Below are 22,311 nucleotides of genomic sequence, written 5' to 3'. Positions count from 1 at the left end.
GCGTTAATGTCTGATGACGAGGGTTAGGATACTGCTCAGACCCTACAATGTCCTGCCACGGATCCAGGCTAAAAAATTTTGGGCATCGGTAAAGATTTCCTCCTCTTGACTCTGTGAAACTTTTGAGTACAATTCTGATGACCATGGCATAGAATGTGTGAACAGCTCTTCAGAAACACCTATCTGTGGTTCCGTACAATCAGTTGTATGGTTGAAGAATTGGCACGTGGGGGTAAGCAAGGGGAATTTGGGTGCGGCCTCTGTGGACTGTGCTGGGTGTGATGTTGAGGTAGAGGAAGAGGAGGAGAGGCCAATTGAAGCTGCGCTTGCCATCCACTCGAGCACATGCTCTTTCTGGGCCTCATCAACAAGGCCTACCACTGTGCGTCTTGCAAAGAAAGGTAGCGGAGTAGCCCATCCAGTAACAGAAGCTGTCAGTTGTCTTTGCATAGGACATGACATTGTTGGTTCACTAGTGCTTTCACAAACATTACCACCTACCACCCATACACATAGAACACCAAGTATAATACCCCTTCCACCATGGCCTTCCTTTTTCCCAGTCATGTTGCTCAGATAGTGTGGTAGGAGCACAGTATTAGGATTAAAAAATTATATTTTCAACTCTGCAACAGCTCTACAAACAGCTGAATTTCAGCAGCAGTAAATTACAAGGTGAAATGTGGCAGGCTGAATCGCGTTAGTCACAGAAGAAAGCATTGTTTGAGCATGGATGAGGCATGTATGACAAAGAAGATATGTTACAAACAATTTGAAAGTGAGATGTCCCCTACTGTATGACGTTAATAACAGAAGAATTTTTCTGTGGCCCCTATAACACACTACATACTAGAAACAATTTGAAAGTCAGGTCCCCTACTGTATGACGTTTGGCAACAGAAAAAATTTTTTGGTTATGTGCGTGAGATCTGCCGACAGCTTAATTTCAACCCAACAAAATGATAGCAGGCTGTATAACATTTTGCAACAGAAAAAATTATATATTGTTTTAATGTGCATTAGGTCAGCAGACAGTTTCGTATCACCACAGCACTAAATGACAAGTTGGGATACAGCAGGCTGTTTCACATTTAGCTAGTGAAAAAATAAGATTTATAGTGATATACTCATGCATGGAGCACAATAGAAGCAGTGCACAACACACTTGTAGGACATGTGCCCTGCTGGCTTTGTCTGTGGATATTAGTAATGGCAAAAAAAGTGTTGGAAGGTCAATTTCACAGCCACACTGAACACTAGCTAGCTACACTATCTGACTGATATACAACCGCCTAGCTAACTAACTAAAATCTTGCTGCTAACAGTGCCAATGTCAGGAGCAGCCTCTCTGCACTGTTATAGTGTCAAAAAGGCTCTAAAACAAGATGTCCGCTCTTTTTATTGGGAGGGACGTGTGATTTCAGCAGCCAATGACACAAGCCGTTGTGTCAGGACATTGTGGATGTTTCCTGTGCCCTGATAGACTAGCTGCAATGTGCATATATAGAGTTAGGAAAACAAAATTACTGTTTACAAGAACACCACGCCTCTGAAATCTGCAAACCCCCTCCCCTCATCAAATACGTGCCAAACCCTCATCATGCACCACCATTATAGTTGCTAAAGTGCTGAAAATACTTTTGTGGCAACGCAAATATTTTCCCGCACTTTTTACCGAATATTACAGATTTTTTCTGATTTTATAAAATTTTGCTCATGTTTCCAATCACAAATCCAAATGTGCCATATTTGTGCCGAATTTATGTTTGCGATCGATTTCCGAACAAATTTGCTCATCACTATCCCTAACGCTACTCCTATTCTGAACCTTAATCCTAATCCGATCACTGACCCTAGTCCTAATTCTTTTCAGGGTTATAAAAAGACTTAAAATATATTAGAAGCCTATAACAAATTTTTGACTTTTAAAATTCAGGGCAGGCCCCCACCAGGTCTCCATCTCTGCTATCACAAAATCTCAGGGGTGAGAGGAGACTCGGGAGCTCTGGAAGAGCACAGTGCAACCTTTGCCTATAAGTTGCGGAGGAGAGTTTGTCAATGTCTTTTATACTCTGCATAGACAGCAGCCAAGATTAAAAAACTCTCTGAGAGCTTTGCTATCTCGGTTGATGCCTATGCAGATCCCAACAGCTGAACCTGTGGCTCCAACCTAAATGTCAAAGGCGCCACGAGCTGCTTCAACCATCCAGTTCTCTGGCCTCCAGGTGGGCACCACTGCCTAGTAATGAATGGTCACCAGTTGACATCGAGAGTCTCTCAAGTGAATGTTCACAATCGCAGCATTGTTTTCTCAACCAAATGTGTTTTATAGAAATGTGGACAAGGTGTTTTATAGAAATTCAGCAGGAGATAAAGACAACCAAGTCTCTGCATCTCCCTGAGTTCATGGACAAGGTGTTTTATAGAAATTCAGCAGGAGATAAAGACAACCAAGTCTCTGCATCTCCCTGAGTTCATGGACAAGGTGTTTTATTGAAATGTGCTGAGTGAATGTATACCCCATATAAATAAATTTTATTATTAAATAGTTAAAATACCACCAACCTGTGGTCATTCCAAACACACAAATCACACAGTGAAACTTTGGTATAGGGATGAGTGTTCTACAATGATAGCTAAACTGGTGCCTGCCTATCTGCGGGGGTTGGCGCCCTAGGGGAAACGTTATGGTGCCCCCACTCCATGATGGCTGGCCCTGGGGTCCCTAGATAAACCCTAATAGTCCAATTGGGTCCCTCTATCCAGATAAATTGCTAAAGGTACCCCTGACAACTATAGATAGATCACTCCTACAAATAAGGACCACAAATCCCCACACCGTGCTATAAAAACAATAGAGAACATGTGAGAAGGCAAAAGACGGCAATTGGATAAAGGCAGCACAATGGTTATCAGTGTTGTACACAGTATGATGTCATAGACACCTATATCTTGCATATTTTAGCATTCCAAATTGTCCAGATACTCATATGAACACTAGTGTACCACATCAGATGATTAATGCCCTTTAAATGCCATGCTATAGAGGTATTCTCATAGGTATACTGATAAATCCAGATCAAAATTTCAGATCAGAATAGAGTACTCATCCTAATATAGCATGCTGTCCACCTCTCATAGACACCGACTCAACGCGTTTCGCCCCTCTGGCTCATCAGGAGGCCCGATTTCATAACATGTATCCCGATGGTGTATGATAGCACTAACCTCAGATTTAAAAGAATCCGCCAGGACTCCCGAGCTCACAGCTAAGGATCAGCAGGAGATAAAGACAACCAAATCCCTGTGTCTCCCCAAGCTCATGGACAAGGTGTTTTATAGAAATGTGCTGAGTGATTGTGCCCTGTCTCAAAGATAAGGTTCAGCTGGAGATCGATGAGACAACCAAGTCCCTGCGTCTCCCCGAGTTCATGGTCAAGGTTTTTTTGTAGAAATGTGTTCAGTGAATGTGCTCTGTCTCACAGCTAAGGTTCAGCAGGAGATAGAGAAGACAACCAAGTCCCTGCGTCTCCCAGAGTTCATGGACAAGGTGTTTTATAGAAATGTGCTGAGTGATTGTGCCCTGTCTCACAGCTAAGGATCAGCAGGAGATAAAGAAGACAACCAAGTCCCTGCGTCTCCCTGAGTTCATGGACAAGGTGTTTTATAGAAATGAGCTTAGTGAATGTGCTCTATCTTACAGCTAAGGTTCAGCAGGAGATAGAGAAGACAACCAAGTCCCTGCGTCTCCCTGAGTTCATGGACAAGGTGTTTTATAGAAATGTGCTGAGTGAATGAGCTCTATCTTACAGCTAAGGTTCAGCAGGAGATAGAGAAGACAACCAAGTCCATGCGTCTCCCCGAGTTCATGGACAAGGTGTTTTATAGAAATGTGCTGAGTGAATGTGCTCTATCTTACAGCTAAGGTTCAGCAGGAGATAAAGACAACCAAGTCCCTGCGTCTCCCTGAGTTCATGGACAAGGTGTTTTATAGAAATGTGCTGAGTGAATGAGCTCTATCTTACAGCTAAGGTTCAGCAGGAGATAGAGAAGACAACCAAGTCCATGCGTCTCCCCGAGTTCATGGACAAGGTGTTTTATAGAAATGTGCTGAGTGAATGTGCTCTATCTTACAGCTAAGGTTCAGCAGGAGATAAAGACAACCAAGTCCCTGCGTCTCCCTGAGTTCATGGACAAGGTGTTTTATAGAAATGAGCTTAGTGAATGTGCTCTATCTTACAGCTAAGGTTCAGCAGGAGGTCGATGAAACAACCAAGTCCGTGTGTCTCCCTGACAAAGCCCAGATGCCGTATACAAACGCCGTCATCCATGAAATCATGAGAGTTTTGGACGTGGCGCCCACCTCTTTTACCCATGCCATTACTGAAGACGTCGTGTTCAGAGGTTACACCATCCCAAAGGTACCGGAGATTTTCCTCACTACATAATTATTAGGCCCCAGTTCACACGTTGTTTCTGCCTTTCTGGAAGAATGATGGAAGGCTATGTTCACATGCAGCATTTTTGTGTTATTTTGATGCATTTTTTATGCAAATTAAAAACTGCTTTTTACAGTACTATAAGATTTCAGAAATATCACTCATTTCTCCAGGGTTGTACGCTGTATTTAAGTGTTTCTGGTGATAAAGGCTGGAGCAGACATGCGTGTTGGGGCTGGCGCCATCCAGCAGGGGGATATATGGGTAAAGATGACTGTGTCCTATGATTCTGTGTTTATGTAATTGATCCCATCTGAATCCTTTGCACACGTCCCTCTTGCTGGTCGTCTTCCCTCAGTCCATACACCGTCTGATCAGACAGTTTCTCTATATTTACACTTGTAGATTAATGTATTATATGTTAATCGCCTCTGCAGTGTTTTTTCGCCCTCTAGTGGTTCCCCTATTTTTAACACTTGTCTTTCAAGTCCTTGTTACAATAAACTTTTATACTTTTTTATATACTTTTTATATTCTCCTCCTCGATGCACTCTATTTTTGTAGGTTCTTTTCAATATATTTAGGTTGTGTGCCCACATTGCGTTTTTTATGCGTTTTTGCTGCAGCGGAAACACTAAAAAATGTAAAAAAATGAACTCCCATGCAATCCTATGGGATTCTGCAGTTGCTGTGCCCATGCTGTGGATTTTCCGGCTGCGGAATCGCATAGTGGTAAAATCCGCAGCATGTTCACTATTTCTGCGGAATCTCGGCGATTCCGCAGCCATAGGATTGCATTGAAACACTCACTATACGCATGTGGCTATGCCCTCCATGTGGGAAGTGAGCGCTTCATGTGCAGATGGTACCTGGGTCTGGAGGAGAGAAGACTCTTCTCAAGGCCCTAGGTACAATATCCCTGTAAAAAAAAAGAATTAAAATAAAAAATAGGGATATCCTTACCTTCTGATGGCCCCTGAGTCCTCCTGCCTCTCAGAGGCGCTCCCGTTACGTTCCGTTCCCTGGGATGCATTGCGTGAATCACCTCACGTCCTTCGCGCAAAGCATCCCTGGGAACGGAACGTACCGGGAGCGCCTCTGAGGGGATCGGGGCCGTTGAAAGGTGAGAATAAACATATTTTTTTTTAATTATTATTTTTAACATTCTATCTTTTACTATTGATGCTGCATAGGCAGCATCAATAGCAAAAAGTTGGTCACACTTGTCAGACACTATGCACTATGACCAACCTGTCAATCACTTTTCCAAGCGATGCTTCAAATCGCTTGGAAAAGCGCAAGCATTCTGCAAGCATAAAACGCTTTTAAAACGCTTGTGTTTTGCAGGAAAATGCATACGAATTCTGCATGCGTTTTATCCACGGCAGGGAGTTGTGGAAATGGGCATTTCTGCAGCATTTCTGCAACGTGGGCACACAGCCTTAGGCCGGGGTCACACTAGAGAATAACACGGAAGTAGGAGAGGTGCAAAAACACCGCATTGTACACGGACCAATGATTCTCTATGGGGCAGCTCCTATCTGCCGTATATTTCTCAGCTGTATTTTACGGGCTGATAAAATCACAGCATGCTGCGTTTGTCAGCGTCTTGCGCAAAAAATCCGCCAATGAAAGTCTATGGGGCGAGAAAAATACGGATTACACACGGACCATCAGTGTGACTTGGGAGAAATACGCAATACTTTTGCAGGTGACAGGAAATGTGCCAAGCCCACAATCAGGAAGCTTAGACATGCTAATTAGCTGAAAAAGCCACATCCCGGAAGTACGCCGCACGGCTTTTGTGGTAAAGCCACAGATTTATTATTCTGCTGTGATAGCACTTGTCTTTTTTAATCTTTGAGTTTTGTTATGCCAAGTTTAAATGGCCACAAAAGCCATATGAAGCAAATATGGTATTCTGAAAAAATATTTTGGCTATTGCTAAAATAAAAAAGAAAAAGCCAAATTATGTTTGTTGTACTAATCATTAATACACCATACACAATCACTATATTCTTAACCATCTCTTAAATAAATCAATTCAACACACACAGTGAAGTAACATCACTTTTACTTTTCAGATGTATGTATACAGTATCTATCTATCTATCTATCTATCGATCTATCTATTATCTATCTATCTATCTATCTATCTATCTATCTATTATCCATCTATCTATCTATCTATCTATCTATCTATCTATCTATCTATCATCTATCTATTATCCATCTATCTATCTATTATCCATCTATTATCTATCTATCTATCTATCTATCTATTATCTATCTATCTATCTATCTATCTATCCATCTATTATCTATCTATCTATCATCCATCTATTATCCATCTATTATCTATCTATCTATCTATTATCCATCTATCTATCATCTATTATCTATCTATCTATCTATCTATCTATCTATCTATCTATCTATCATCCATCTATTATCTATCTATCTATCTATCTATCTATCTATCTATCTATCTATCTATCTATCTATCTATCTATTATCCATCTATTATCCATCTATTATCTATCTATCTATCTATCTATCTATCTATCTATCTATCTATCTATCTATCTATTATCCATCTATCTATCATCTATTATCTATCTATCTATCTATCTATCTATCTATCTATCTATCTATCTATCTATCTATCTATCTATTATCCATCTATCTATCATCTATTATCTATCTATCTATCTATCTATCTATCTATCTATCTATCTATCTATCTATCTATCTATCTATCTATCTATCTATCTATCTATTATCCATCTATCTATCATCTATTATCTATCTATCTATCTATCTATCTATCTATCTATCTATCTATCTAACAAATCACAACATATAGACAGCATTATCTTGCCAGGGAGTAGCACCCTGAGGTGAAAGAAAATAATTTGTGAAAAAATCCCAAACTTTGATTCCAGAAAGGGGACGACGCTGAGGAAGAACATGTGGTGTAGGCCTACTCACATTGGGCAACATGCCTCAGCACTATCAGCTGAGGAGCACTCGTGTAGTCTGGTGAAGTTATGTAAACCACAAGTACTGGAAAAATTGGTCGGGATGTGTCCGCAGAGATGCATACAGCTGGTGAAAATGGCCTTTAGTAAGGCGTTGCCTCAAAAGCGGATGTACCCACATTCTTCTCCTCCTCCGTGGATCCACTATCACGGAGTATGGCTGCCCAAAGCGACGTAACAACACCCGGTTATATAACACCCACTCAGTTGGGGTGAAATGCAGCAGGTCAGACATGTTGCCAAAGAGCCACCAACACACCAGCAGAAGCACAGCAACAAAATGGCCATATGGGAGGGTGGCACCTGTTTTAGAGGCCTTAAATAAGGTTGCTGATGATGATTTAAATTAATTTCAGGCCTGAAAACCGTTAAATGTCCATTTTGGAAGGTTGCGAGAAAAAAACACAGTACGGATGCCATACGGATTAAATACGGAGGTTTACATGCGTAAAAAACGCTGCCACACCTGGCCAGCGGATTACATACAGACCACTGTTTAGGGAACATTTCTACATATTGCGCAAGTAAAAAACGGACCGTATTTCCCTACGCTGAGTGTGACGCCGGCCTTAGTGTTTTATAGCCATGATAATCTATGGGGCGCTGTTATTTCTCTTTATATATTCTTTTGATACTCATCATGATTATTTTCACCACTACTCCTATTTAATAATAATTATAATAATAATTTTCATTTCTATAATGCCAGCACTTTATATTTACCACTCATTGCACAACCTGGATAGCTGCTGTGTTTGTGGTGATCATTCTCCGTTAGCTGATAAGATACACTACGAGGTTTCTAATATTCAAATCTGCTATTGATTTATGCAGTTTGCTGAATGTACAGTTCCCATTTTACATACACAATTAAATATTAAACCATAAAATTAAGAGTCATATTATACCTCCATTCTCATATTTTGTGAAAGTGGAAGAATGTCACCTTGTGAAAGACACAAGACAAACAGAAGATTGGGATGCTTGTGTGGGGCCATCATACTGTATGTATGAGGGTGACTGTGGAAGCATCTTACTGGGTGTGGGTAAATAATGTGGGGACATCATACTGTGTGGGGGGAATGTACTGTGGGGACATCATACTGTGTGTGTGGAATGTACTGTGGGGACATCATACTGTGTGTGGGGGAATGTACTGTGGGCATGTAGCGCCCCCACTGCCGCAGGGCCGAGGGGTACACGGTACCGGGTCTCCGAGTCTCTGTTCTGGGGTTGTCACGGTGGCTAGACCCGGTCCGTGACCCTGCTGAGGGGCGCCCAAATAATAAAGTGTGGATGGTGGTGGTAGTGCGGTGCAGGTCGCAGTAAATAATGAGGACACCAGGTTGCAGTCTCTTTACCTCTTTACTGAAGACTTCAGGATCCTCAATCCGGAATACGGTTAACCAGGCTGCGCAAGCCTGGCCGGTCCGATGGCACCTCCAGAGTTCCCTTCGCAGGTGGAAATCTGTGCCTACCTTCTAGCGCTTGTGTGTTGTGGTCCTCCCCTGCTGTGCTCACGGGATAGTCCCCACAACCGTTGTGTCTGTTTCTCGTGTTCCCTCACAACTCGATTCTGATGTTCTTCCACGTCCCCCAGATCTTATGGTTAGGATGCACCCGTATGACGGGGAGGCTCGGAGCTCTTCCGGGACTCTAGCGTCGCCCCACTCCTGTTGTTACCCCCCCCTGTGTCTTCCTGGGTCAATTGGGTGAGACAGCCCGCCTATAACTGACTATCCTGCCGTAGGTTTGAAGTTTGGCCTGGAGCTCTATACTTCCTCGGCGTTCCGGCCACCGGTTATGCGCCTCAATAGGATGTTGCCTCGTCTTACAGCACGACTCCTGCTGGTATTCTCCTTGTTGCGTTGATCTCGTTTCTCACTCAGCACAATGAACCTCGCTTCTTGTCCTTTCTTGGGGTACCGCCGCTATATCGTGCAGGCGCGGTCCCGTAACGTTCTCACCCCTGACAGGGACCCCCCTGAATCTTCCCCTGCAACACCCTCTGCCACAGGATGTTGCCTGGTTCCAACCCAGTCAGCTTCTGTCTAACTTTCTGCCTAACCCCCAGTTTTACCAGATTGTGAGGAGTGGCCTAATACATAGAACCCTTAGCTCCCCCTGGAGGCCAGACTGTGAAGTGTATTGGTGACTGTGATACCTGGTCAGAAGAACTCCTTCAGTGCCATCAGACGTACCATAGCTCCCCTTAGCGGCGGAGCATCAGTACTGCAACGACCAGGACTCTGGGGCGCTGCACTCCCCCCCGGTTAAATCCAGTACTCCTGGACTGGGAAGAAAACAACAATACATGTCAGCAAAAAGACATACAATTTTGAATATGCAAGTACAAGTAAACTTTTTAACAGTGCTTCCCTTTATGGGAGGTGAGGACACTTGAACGTTACAAACATGGTTAAATATTTTAAATAACATACTATAAATAACTTTTCTTACCCAACCGGGTATTCTACTAAGTGCAAAACTTTTGAACAATAATTTAACTTTGCCTTTAAGGACGTACTCGCTAAATCCACTAAAGACCTTCTTATAAAACATTATAAGGCTAATCAACTCTTCTGCATTCTCCTTCTTTACATCTGCAGGACCGCCTGTCCTATCTGCTCCAGGCCTACTGCCTCTCCTTTCTGTTACAGGACCGCCCCTTTCTGCCCGGGCCTACTGCCTTTCTGCTACTATACACGGTATAGAACTTATCATCCATCTTTCAGTTCAGGATTACTGAGCCATCCCTGTATGGCTCCTAGGAGGACTCACTAACTAACCCCATCTGGGTTCACTTTCTGTCCTCATTCTTTTATCAACTTCATTAAACATTTCTTACAATTTAACTAGCTTTCTACATATAACTTTTACATATCAGCATTATCAGTACTTTCTTTCAAAACATCATAATTCTTTAAGTGCTTTTGATGAACATCCCCTTTAAGAAGGGACTAAGTCTCTATGAGGTAGTGCAACGTCTCAAGCTGCAAGTCTGTTCGCAGTAAGGACTCCGGTGCTGGTTCCAAGACCAGTGTCTTCGCAAAGAGTCCTTTCCTTATGTAAAACCAGTAGAGGGCACCTTTAAGAAGGTGCAAACTATGTACAAAAAGTTTGTAATCATGCATTGTTCATGATTCAGCAGTTCTTGATAACTTGTGCAGACAGATAGAAAACAAAAAGCAAAAGAAGGGATCCCGGGTAAACAAAGGGATCCCTTTAAGAATTAACCCTGACCGGGTTGTAGCAGCAAAAACAGCAAAAAGACAATCAGTTAACTATTTACATTATGAAGCATTCTTGCTTACTCTGTTTCTGGCTGCGCAGGGGGCGGTCTCCTTCCTGCGGCTGAGGTGGTATCAGTGTCAAGGGTTGGTCTCTCGGGTGCAGTCAGGTCACCCGGTGTCTGGATTCGAAGGCTAACCCTGGCTGCAAGCTCGGTAGCCACGACAAGGCGTACAGTAGCAATGGTAACAAGATCTGTCAGGTCCGGATCAGTCATGGTCGGGACAAGAGGTGACACCCCCTCAGGCCCACATCGCTGGACATTCCGAGCGCACCATCCTTGCGCACTCCGGTGGCGGGTGTAGGTCACCTGGTCCCCCCTTTGCAATAGTGGGTCTCCATATTGATCGCGGCAGGGAGTCTTCACGTTATAACTAGTAACGAAGATGTCAGTCGGTAGTCCCGGTTCCTGTATGGAGCCCCAACCCCGCTTTGGGTGAAAGGCCAGCACAGTTCCCCGCTTTACCGCGTCCTTCCTGCCGTGCGCAGGCTTTGGGCGCCGTACGGTTAGTGGATCAGTCTGTCCGGTCTCTTTTCGGTTTTTCCAATGTAGGATCAGACATTGTTTATATTGTTCCCAGGTGAGCACAGCAAGGGTGAAGCCTTCCTCCCGAGCTCCTTCTGGCACGGTCCAGGGTGTGTCCCACTGGAGGATCACCCCTTCTGGGCTCACATCTATGGGTTCCCCCATCGTGGTCGGTAGTGGAGGTACCAGCTTCCCCATCGTGTCGGGGGTAAGGATCACCCACTCCACCGAGAGGAAACAGTTATTGCTGGGGTGAGGAGCGGTCACGGGAGCGGGATCGGTCAGGGGAGCCGGATCGGTCGGGGGAGCAGAATCGGCCGGGGGAGTAGGGGCGCTTTCCATACCTGCGCCTGATGTGATTCCACCGGTGTCGATCCGTTCCGCTGACAAGGACACTGGAATCGGCTGCAGCCCGGACCGCGGCTCCTCCGAGGTGGCCTCTTGATGTGGCTCCGCCCTCCATGGCTCCGTGGTTGGGATAGGTAGGCTCGGCTCCTCCGTCGGCGGCTCCAAGGAGTTCAGATCCTTCACCGGCGGTGGACACGAGTCCGCCTCTGGTGGGTGAGGGTAAGCCGGGATCACTTCGCCGTCGCTCGGGCACTTGCTGCTCATCGTCGTTGCCTGGCATTCGGCGGCAACGCATGCACCTGGCTCCGCCATTTCTCCTAGGTCGAGCTCCTTCTTCGCCTCGTTCCTGCCGTCAGGGGGCGGTTCTCCTCTGCTGCTGGGCAGGTCGTCATCTCGCAGCAGAAGTCGGAGGGGACGGTCGCTACTTTTGGCGCCGCTTTGGTGGCCTCCTCCCATGGCACGCCCCTCTTCTTCCTCTGCGCTCTCCTCAGCGCTGTAATGGCGGCTGGTTTTGGCGGCAAATGGCAATCCACAGTCTTTGCAATAAGTCACAGTCCAAGCACAATAAATCACAGTTCCAAGGCACACATGACCTGATTCTTCAGGCTTAAGTAGATCCTGTTCGTGACGCCAAGTTGTAGCGCCCCCACTGCCGCAGGGCCGAGGGGTACCCGGTACCGGGCCTCCGAGTCTCTGTTCTGGGGTTGTCACGGTGGCTAGACCCGGTCCGTGACCCTTCTGAGGGGCGCCCAAATAATAAGTGTGGATGGTGGTGGTAGTGCGGTGCAGGTCGCAGTAAATAACGAGGACACCAAGTTGCAGTCTCTTTACCTCTTTACTGAAGACTTCAGGATCCTCAATCCGGAATATGGTTAACCGGGCTGCGCAAGTGTAGCGCCCCCACTGCCGCAGGGCCGAGGGGTACCCGGTACCGGGCCTGAGAGTCTCTGCTCTGGGGTTGTCACGGTGGCTAGGCCCGGTCCGTGACCCTGCTGAGGGGCGTACAGTAATAAATGTAGATGGTGGTGTTGTAACGGTGCAGTTGTGGGGTGCAGGTCGCGGTAAATAACGAGGACACCAGGTTGCAGTCTCTTTACCTCTTTACTGGAGATCTCTGAGTCCTCAGTCCAGAATACGGTTCACCAGGCTGCGCAAGTCCGGCCGGTCCAATGGCACCTCCAGAGTTCACTTCACAGGTGGAAATCGGTGCCTTCCTTCTTAGCGCTATGTGTTGTAGTCCTTCCCTGCTGTGCTTACGGAAAGTACCCCACAACCGTTGTGTCTGTTTGTTAAGTTCCCTCACAACTCGATTAAATGATGTTCTTCTAATCTTCCGTCCCTTCCTGATGTTACAGTTAGAACGGCACCCGTTTGTCGGATAGGCCTGGAGTTCTTCCGGGACCCTAGAGACGCCCCTCTCCCGCAATTGCCTCCCAAGACTTCATAGGTGATATGTGTTAGACAGCCCGCCTTAAACTGACTGTCCTGCCGCTGTTTAGAGTATTGCTTGAAGCTGAATGTTATAATACTCCCTCGGCGTTCCGGCCACCGGTAGTGCGCCTCAGTAGGGTGTTGCTCCGGTCTTACAGCACGACCCCTACTGGAATTCTCCTATTGCTTGATCTCGTTTCTCACTCAGCACAATCTATCTCGCTTCTAGTCCTTTCTTGGGTCCCGCCGCTTCCCGGAGCTGGCGCGGACCCGTTACGTTCTTTTCAATGCCAAGCCTCTGTCAGGATCCCACCCCTGACAGAGACCCTACTGTCTCTTCCTCCACAACACACTCTGCCACTAGGTGTTGCTTCATCCAATCCAGTCAGCTTTCTGATCTAACTTCCTGCCTGACCCCCAGTTTACCCACTATGGTGGGGAGTGGCCTAATGAATAGCACCCTTAGCTCCCCCCGGAGGCCCGGCTGTGAAATGTATTGGTGTCTGTGATACCTGATCAGATGAACTCCTTCAGTGCCATCGGACGCACCATAGCTCCCCATAGTGGCGGAGCCACAGTACTGCAACGACCAGGACTCTGGGGCGCTGCACAAGCCTGGCCGGTCCGATGGCACCTCCAGAGTTCCCTTCGCAGGTGGAAATCTGTGCCTACCTTCTAGCGCTTGTGTGTTGTGGTCCTCCCCTGCTGTGCTCACGGGATAGTCCCCACAACTGTTGTGTCTGTTTCTCGTGTTCCCTCACAACTCGATTCTGATGTTCTTCCACGTCCCCCAGATGTTATGGTTAGGACGCACCCGTATGACGGGGAGGCTCGGAGCTCTTCCGGGACTCTAGCGTCGCCCCACTCCTGTTGTTACCCCCCCTGTGTCTTCCTGGGTCAATTGGGTGAGACAGCCCACCTATAACTGACTGTCCTGCCGTAGGTTTGAAGTTTGGCCTGGAGCTCTATACTTCCTCGGCGTTCCGGCCACCAGTTATGCGCCTCAATAGGATGTTGCCTCGTCTTACAGCACAACTCCTACTGGTATTCTCCTTGTTGCGTTGATCTCGTTTCTCACTCAGCACAATGAACCTCGCTTCTTGTCCTTTCTTGGGGTACCGCCGCTGTATCGTGCAGGTGCAGTCCTGTAACGTTCTCTCAGTTCGCTAGGCCTCTGTCAGGATCCCACCCCTGACAGGGACCCCCCTGAATCTTCCCCTGCAACACCCTCTGCCACAGGATGTTGCCTGGTTCCAACCCAGTCAGCTTCTGTCTAACTTTCTGCCTAACCCCCAGTTTTACCAGATTGTGAGGAGTGGCCTAATACATAGAACCCTTAGCTCCCCCTGGAGGCCAGACTGTGAAGTGTATTGGTGACTGTGATACCTGGTCAGAAGAACTCCTTCAGTGCCATCAGACGTACCATAGCCCCCCTTAGCGGCGGAGCTCCAGTACTGCCACGACCAGGACTCTGGGGCACTGCAGGGACATCATACTGTGTGTGGGGAATGTACTGTGGGGACATCATACTGTGTGTGGGGAATGTACTGTGGGGACATCATACTGTGTGTGGGGGAATGTACGGTGGGGACATCATACTGTGTGTGGGGGAATGTACTGTGGGGACATCATGCTGTGTGTGGGGGAATATACTGTGGGGACATCATACTGTGTGTGGGGAGTGTACTGTGAGGATGTCATACTGTGTGTGGGGAATGTACTGTGGGGACATCATACTGTGTGTGGGGGAATGTACTGTGGGGACATCATACTGTGTGTGGGGAGTGTACTGTGGGGACATCATACTGTGTGTGGGGAATGTACTGTGGGGACATCATACTGTGTGTGGGGAATGTACTATGGGGACATCATACTGTGTGTGGGGAATGTACTGTGGGGACATCATACTGTGTGTGGGGAATGTACTGTGGGGACATCATACTGTGTGTGGGGAATGTACTGTGGGGACATCATGCTGTGTGTGGGGGAATATACTGTGGGGACATCATACTGTGTGTGGGGAGTGTACTGTGTGGACATCATACTGTGTGTGGGGAATGTACTGTGGGGACATCATACTGTGTGTGGGAATGTACTATGGGAACATCATACTGTGTGTGGGGAATGTACTGTGGGGACATCATGCTGTGTGTGGGGGAATATACTGTGGGGACATCATACTGTGTGTGGGGAGTGTACTGTGGGGACATCATACTGTGTGTGGGGAATGTACTGTGGGGACATCATACTGTGTGTGGGGGAATGTACTGTGTGGATATCATACTGTGTGTGGGGGAATGTACTGTGGGGACATCATGCTGTGTGGGGGGGAATAAACTGTGGGGACATCATACTGTGTGTGGGGAGTGTACTGTGGGGACATCATACTGTGTGTGGGGAATGTACTGTGGGAACATCATACTGTGTGTGGGGAATGTACTGTGGGGACATCATACTGTGTGTGGGGGAATGTACTGTGGGGCATAATACTGTGTGTGGGGGAATGTACTGTGTGGATATCATACTGTGCGTGGGGGAAAGTACTGTGGGGACATCATACTGTGTGGGGGAATGTACTGTAGGGACATCATACTGTGTGTGGGGAATGTACTGTGGGGACATCATACTGTGTGTGGGGGAATGTACGGTGGGGACATCTTACTGTGTGTGGGGTAATGTACTGTGGAGACATCATACTGTGTGTGGGGAAATGTGCTGTGGGGACATCATACTGTGTGTGGGGGAATGTACTGTGGGGGCATCATACTGTGCGTGGGGGAATGTACTGTGGGGACATCATACTGTGTGGGGGAATGTACTGTAGGGACATCATACTGTGTGTGGGGAATGTACTGTGGGGACATCATACTGTGTGTGGGGGAATGTACGGTGGGGACATCTTACTGTGTGTGGGGTAATGTACTGTGGAGACATCATACTGTATGTGGGGAAATGTGCTGTGGGGACATCATACTGTGTGTGGGGTAATGTACTGTGGAGACATCATACTGTGTGTGGGGGAATGTACTATGTGGACGTCATACTTTGTGTGGGGGATGTACTGTGTGGACATCATACTGTGTGGGGGGGAATGCACTGTGGGGATATCATAGAATGTGTGGAGTAATGTACTGTGGGGACACCATACTGTGTGTGGGGAATGTACTGTGGGGACACCATACTGTGTGTGGGGAATGTACTGTGGGGACATCATACTGTGTGGGGGGAATGTACTGTGGGGACATCATACTGTGTGTGGGGAATGTACGGTGGGGATATCATACTGTGTGTGGGGAATGTACGGTGGGGGCATCATGCTGTGTGTGGGGGAATATACTGTGGGGACATCATACTGTGTGTGGGGAGTGTACTGTGAGGATATCTTCCTCGGCGTTCCGGCCACCGGTTATGCGCCTCAATAGGATGTTGCCTCGTCTTACAGCACAACTCCTACTGGTATTCTCCTTGTTGCGTTGATCTCGTTTCTCACTCAGCACAATGAACCTCGCTTCTTGTCCTTTCTTGGGGTACCGCCGCTATATCGTGCAGGTGCGGTCCCGTAACGTTCTCTCAGTTCGCTGGGCCTCTGTCAGGATCCCACCCCTGACAGGGACCCCCCTGAATCTTCCCCTGCAACACCCTCTGCCACAGGATGTTGCCTGGTTCCAACCCAGTCAGCTTCTGTCTAACTTTCTGCCTAACCCCCAGTTTTACCAGATTGTGAGGAGTGGCCTAATACATAGAACCCTTAGCTCCCCCTGGAGGCCAGACTGTGAAGTGTATTGGTGACTGTGATACCTGGTCAGAAGAACTCCTTCAGTGCCATCAGAAGTACCATAGCCCCCCTTAGCGGCGGAGCTCCAGTACTGCAACGACCAGGACTCTGGGGCGCTGCAGGGACATCATACTGTGTGTGGGGAATGTACTGTGGGGACATCATACTGTGTGTGGGGAATGTACTGTGGGGACATCATACTGTGTGTGGGGGAATGTACGGTGGGGACATCATACTGTGTGTGGGGGAATGTACTGTGGGGACATCATGCTGTGTGTGGGGGAATATACTGTGGGGACATCATACTGTGTGTGGGGAGTGTACTGTGAGGATATCATACTGTGTGTGGGGAATGTACTGTGGGGACATCATACTGTGTGTGGGGGAATGTACTGTGGGGACATCATACTGTATGTGGGGAATGTACTGTGGGGATATCATACTGTGTGTGGTGAATGTACTGTGGGGACATCATACTGTGTGTGGGGAATGTACTGTGGGGACATCATACTGTGTGTGGGGAATGTACTGTGGGGACATCATGCTGTGTGTGGGGGAATATACTGTGGGGACATCATACTGTGTGTGGGGAGTGTACTGTGGGGACATCATACTGTGTGTGGGGAATGTACTGTGGGGACATCATACTGTGTGTGGGGAATGTAATATGGGGACATCATACTGTGTGTGGGGAATGTACTGTGGGGACATCATACTGTGTGTGGGGAATGTACTGTGGGGACATCATACTGTGTGTGGGGAATGTACTGTGGGGACATCATGCTGTGTGTGGGGGAATATACTGTGGGGACATCATACTGTGTGTGGGGAGTGTACTGTGTGGACATCATACTGTGTGTGGGGAATGTACTGTGGGGACATCATACTGTGTGTGGGGAATGTACTATGGGAACATCATACTGTGTGTGGGGAATGTACTGTGGGGACATCATGCTGTGTGTGGGGGAATATACTGTGGGGACATCATACTGTGTGTGGGGAATGTACTGTGGGGACATCATACTGTGTGTGGGGAATGTACTGTGGGGACATCATACTGTGTGTGGGGGAATGTACTGTGTGGATATCATACTGTGTGTGGGGGAATGTACTGTGGGGACATCATGCTGTGTGTGGGGGAATATACTGTGGGGACATCATACTGTGTGTGGGGAGTGTACTGTGGGGACATCATACTGTGTGTGGGGAATGTACTGTGGGAACATCATACTGTGTGTGGGGAATGTACTGTGGGGACATCATACTGTGTGTGGGGAATGTACTGTGGGGCATAATACTGTGTGTGGGGGAATGTACTGTGGGGACATCATGCTGTGTGTGGGGGAATATACTGTGGGGACATCATACTGTGTGTGGGGAGTGTACTGTGGGGACATCATACTGTGTGTGGGGAATGTACTGTGGGGCATAATACTGTGTGTGGGGGAATGTACTGTGTGGATATCATACTGTGTGTGGGGGAATGTACGGTGGGGACATCATACTGTGTGAGGGGGAATGTACTGTGGGGACATCATACTGTGTGTGGGGGAATGTACGGTGTGGACATCATACTGTGTGAGGGGGAATGTACTGTGGGGACATCATGCTGTGTGTGGGGGAATATACTGTGGGGACATCATACTGTGTGTAGGGTAATGTACTGTGGGGACATCATACTTTGTGTTGGGGAATGTATGGTGGGGATATCATACTATGTGTGGGGGAATGTACTGTGGGGACATCATACTGTGTGTGGGGGAATGTACTGTGGGGGCATCATACTGTGTGTGGGGGAATGTACTGTGGGGACATCATACTGTGTGTGGGGGAATGTACTGTGGGGGCATCATACTGTGCGTGGGGGAAAGTACTGTGGGGACATCATACTGTGTGGGGGAATGTACTGTAGGGACATCATACTGTGTGTGGGGAATGTACTGTGGGGACATCATTGTTGTGAAATTGGATTTTGGGCTCCCCCGGTGGCCACTGGTGGAATTGAACTGGTGTGCATCATCCCCTCTGTTCACCTGTTTCCATCAGGATGTGGGAGTCGCTATTTAACCTTGCTCCTCTGTCACTTCCATGCCGGTCAACATTGTAATCAGAAGCCTTTCTGTGCATGTTCCTGCTGCTAGACAACTCCCAGCTAAGTTGGACTTTAGTCCTCGTTTGTTTTTGCATTTTGTTCCAGTTCACTGCTGTAGTTTCGTTTCTGTGTCTGGTAAGCTCTTGTGATCTGAAATTGCCACTCTGATGTTATGAGTTAATACTAGAGTCTTAAAGTAATTTCAGGATGGTATTTTGATAGGGTTTTCAGCTGACCATGAAAGTGCCCTTTCTGTCTTCCTGCTATCTAGTAAGCGGACCTCAATTTTGCTAAACCTATTTTCATACTACGTTTGTCATTTCATCTAAGATCACCGCCAATATATGTGGGGGCCTCTGTCTGCCTATCGGGGAAGCTTCTCTAGAGGTGAGCCAGGACTATGTTTTCCTCTGCCAGGATTAGTTAGTCCTCCGGCCGGCGCTGGGCGTCTAGGGATAAAAAACGTAGGCAACGCTACCCGGCTACTGTTAGTTGTGCGGCAGGTTTAGTTCATGGTCAGTTTAGTTTCCATCCTTCCAAGAGCTAGTACTTATGTTTTCTGGGCTATGTTCTCTTGCCATTGAGAACCATAACAGTTTGACCGGCCAAAAAAGGGTTAAATTAATTGACAGAGAAAGGAGAGAAAAGAGAAGTCTGCTGAAGATTTTTTTTTTTTTTTTTTTTCCCCTTCCCTTCAGTTCTGAGTGTGCTTGTAATTGAATCTCTTGCAAGTCTGCCTATATTGCAGCCTTTCTCTCTCTCTCTCTCCTTCTAATCCTGGAATGGCTCTGTGTTCACCTGTTTAAAATGGATATTCAGAGTTTAGCTGCAGGTTTGAATAATCTCACCACGAAAGTTCAAAATTTACAAGATTTTGTTGTTCATGTTCCTATATCTGAACCTAGAATTCCTTTGCCTGAATTTTTCTCGGGGAATAGATCTTGCTTTCAAAATTTCAAAAATAATTGCAAGTTGTTTTTGTCCCTGAAATCTCGCTCTGCTGGAGATCCTGCTCAGCAGGTCAGGATTGTGATTTCCTTGCTCCGGGGCGACTCTCAGGATTGGGCTTTTGCATTGGCTCCAGGGGATCCTGCGTTGCTCAATGTGGATGCGTTTTTTCTGGCCTTGGGGTTGCTTTATGAGGAACCTCAGTTAGAGCTTCAGGTGGAAAAGGCCTTGATGTCCCTATCTCAGGGGCAAGACGAAGCTGAAATATACTGCCAGAAATTCCGTAAATGGGCTGTGCTTACTCAGTGGAATGAGTGCGCCCTGGCGGCGAATTTCAGAGAGGGTCTCTCTGATGCCATTAAGGATGTTATGGTGGGGTTCCCTGTGCCTGCGGGTCTGAATGAGTCCATGACAATGGCTATCCAGATCGATAGGCGTCTGCGGGAGCGCAAACCTGTGCACCATTTGGCGGTGTCTACTGAGAAGACGCCAGAGAATATGCAATGTGATAGAATTCTGTCCAGAAGTGAACGGCAGAATTTAAGACGAAAAAATGGGTTGTGCTTCTATTGCGGTGATTCAACTCATGTTATATCAGCATGCTCTAAGCGTACTAAGAAGCTTGATAAGTCTGTTTCAATTGGCACTTTACAGTCTAAGTTTATTCTATCTGTGACCCTGATTTGTTCTTTATCATCTATTACCGCGGATGCCTATGTCGACTCTGGCGCCGCTTTGAGTCTTATGGATTGGTCCTTTGCCAAACGCTGTGGGTATGATTTGGAGCCTCTTGAAACTCCTATACCCCTGAAGGGGATTGACTCCACCCCATTGGCTAGTAATAAACCACAATACTGGACACAAGTAACTATGCGGATTAATCCGGATCATCAGGAGATTATTCGCTTTCTTGTGCTGTATAACCTACATGATGTGTTGGTGCTTGGATTGCCATGGCTGCAATCTCATAACCCAGTCCTTGACTGGAAAGCTATGTCTGTGTTAAGCTGGGGATGTAAGGGGAAGCATGGGGACGTACCTGTGGTTTCCATTTCATCATCTATTCCCTCTGAGATTCCTGAATTCTTGACTGAATATCGTGACGTTTTTGAAGAACCTAAGCTTGGTTCATTACCTCCGCACCGGGAGTGCGATTGTGCCATAGATTTGATTCCGGGTAGTAAATACCCTAAGGGTCGTTTATTTAATCTGTCTGTGCCTGAACATGCTGCTATGCGAGAATATATAAAGGAGTCCTTGGAAAAGGGACATATTCGTCCTTCGTCATCTCCCTTAGGAGCCGGTTTTTTCTTTGTGGCTAAGAAAGATGGCTCTTTGAGACCGTGTATTGATTATCGGCTTTTGAATAAAATCACGGTTAAATATCAATATCCGTTGCCACTGCTGACTGATTTGTTTGCTCGCATAAAGGGGGCCAAGTGGTTCTCTAAGATAGATCTCCGTGGGGCGTATAATTTGGTGCGAATTAAGCAGGGGGATGAGTGGAAGACCGCATTTAATACGCCCGAGGGCCACTTTGAGTATTTGGTGATGCCTTTTGGTCTTTCAAATGCCCCTTCAGTCTTTCAGTCCTTTATGCATGACATTTTCCGTGATTATTTGGATAAATTTATGATTGTGTATCTGGATGATATTTTGATTTTTTCGGATGACTGGGACTCTCATGTCCAGCAGGTCAGGAGGGTTTTTCAGGTTTTGCGGTCTAATTCCTTGTGTGTGAAGGGTTCTAAGTGCGTTTTTGGGGTTCAAAAGATTTCCTTTTTGGGATATATTTTTTCCCCCTCTTCCATCGAGATGGATTCTGTCAAGGTTCAGGCTATTTGTGATTGGACGCAACCCTCTTCTCTTAAGAGTCTTCAGAAATTTTTGGGCTTTGCTAACTTTTATCGTCGATTTATTGCTGGTTTTTCTGATGTTGTTAAACCATTGACTGATTTGACTAAGAAGGGTGCTGATGTTGCTGATTGGTCCCCTGCTGCTGTGGAGGCCTTTCGGGAGCTTAAGCGCCGCTTTTCTTCCGCCCCTGTGTTGCGTCAGGCTGATGTTGCTCTTCCTTTTCAGGTTGAGGTCGACGCTTCTGAAATCGGAGCTGGGGCAGTTTTGTCGCAGAGAAGTTCCGATTGTTCCGTGATGAGACCTTGTGCCTTTTTCTCGCGTAAATTTTCGCCCGCCGAGCGGAATTATGATGTTGGGAATCGGGAGCTTTTGGCCATGAAGTGGGCTTTTGAGGAGTGGCGTCATTGGCTTGAGGGGGCTAGACATCAGGTGGTGGTATTGACTGACCACAAAAATCTAATTTATCTTGAGTCCGCCAGACGCCTGAATCCTAGACAGGCGCGCTGGTCGTTGTTTTTCTCTCGGTTTAATTTTGTGGTGCCCTACCTGCCGGGTTCTAAGAA

At 46.9% G+C, this 22,311-nt stretch overlaps 1 protein-coding gene across 1 annotated transcript in view; it reads left to right on the top strand.

Annotated features, from left to right (window-relative positions):
- LOC143783132 (cytochrome P450 2C20-like) overlaps positions 1–22,311 on the top strand; it is a 225,111-nt gene that overhangs the window by 138,259 nt on the left and 64,541 nt on the right. Inside the window, exon 8 of the mRNA XM_077271429.1 lies at positions 4,243–4,421. Within this exon, the coding sequence (XP_077127544.1) occupies positions 4,243–4,421 (179 nt within the window). The remainder of the gene's footprint in view (positions 1–4,242; positions 4,422–22,311) is intronic.

The sequence above is a fragment of the Ranitomeya variabilis genome, chromosome 6, assembly GCF_051348905.1.
Source record: "Ranitomeya variabilis isolate aRanVar5 chromosome 6, aRanVar5.hap1, whole genome shotgun sequence".
Lineage (NCBI taxonomy): Eukaryota > Metazoa > Chordata > Amphibia > Anura > Dendrobatidae > Ranitomeya > Ranitomeya variabilis.
Note: the sequence above shows the minus strand (reverse complement) of the source record. Positions and strands in the feature narration are given on the sequence as shown.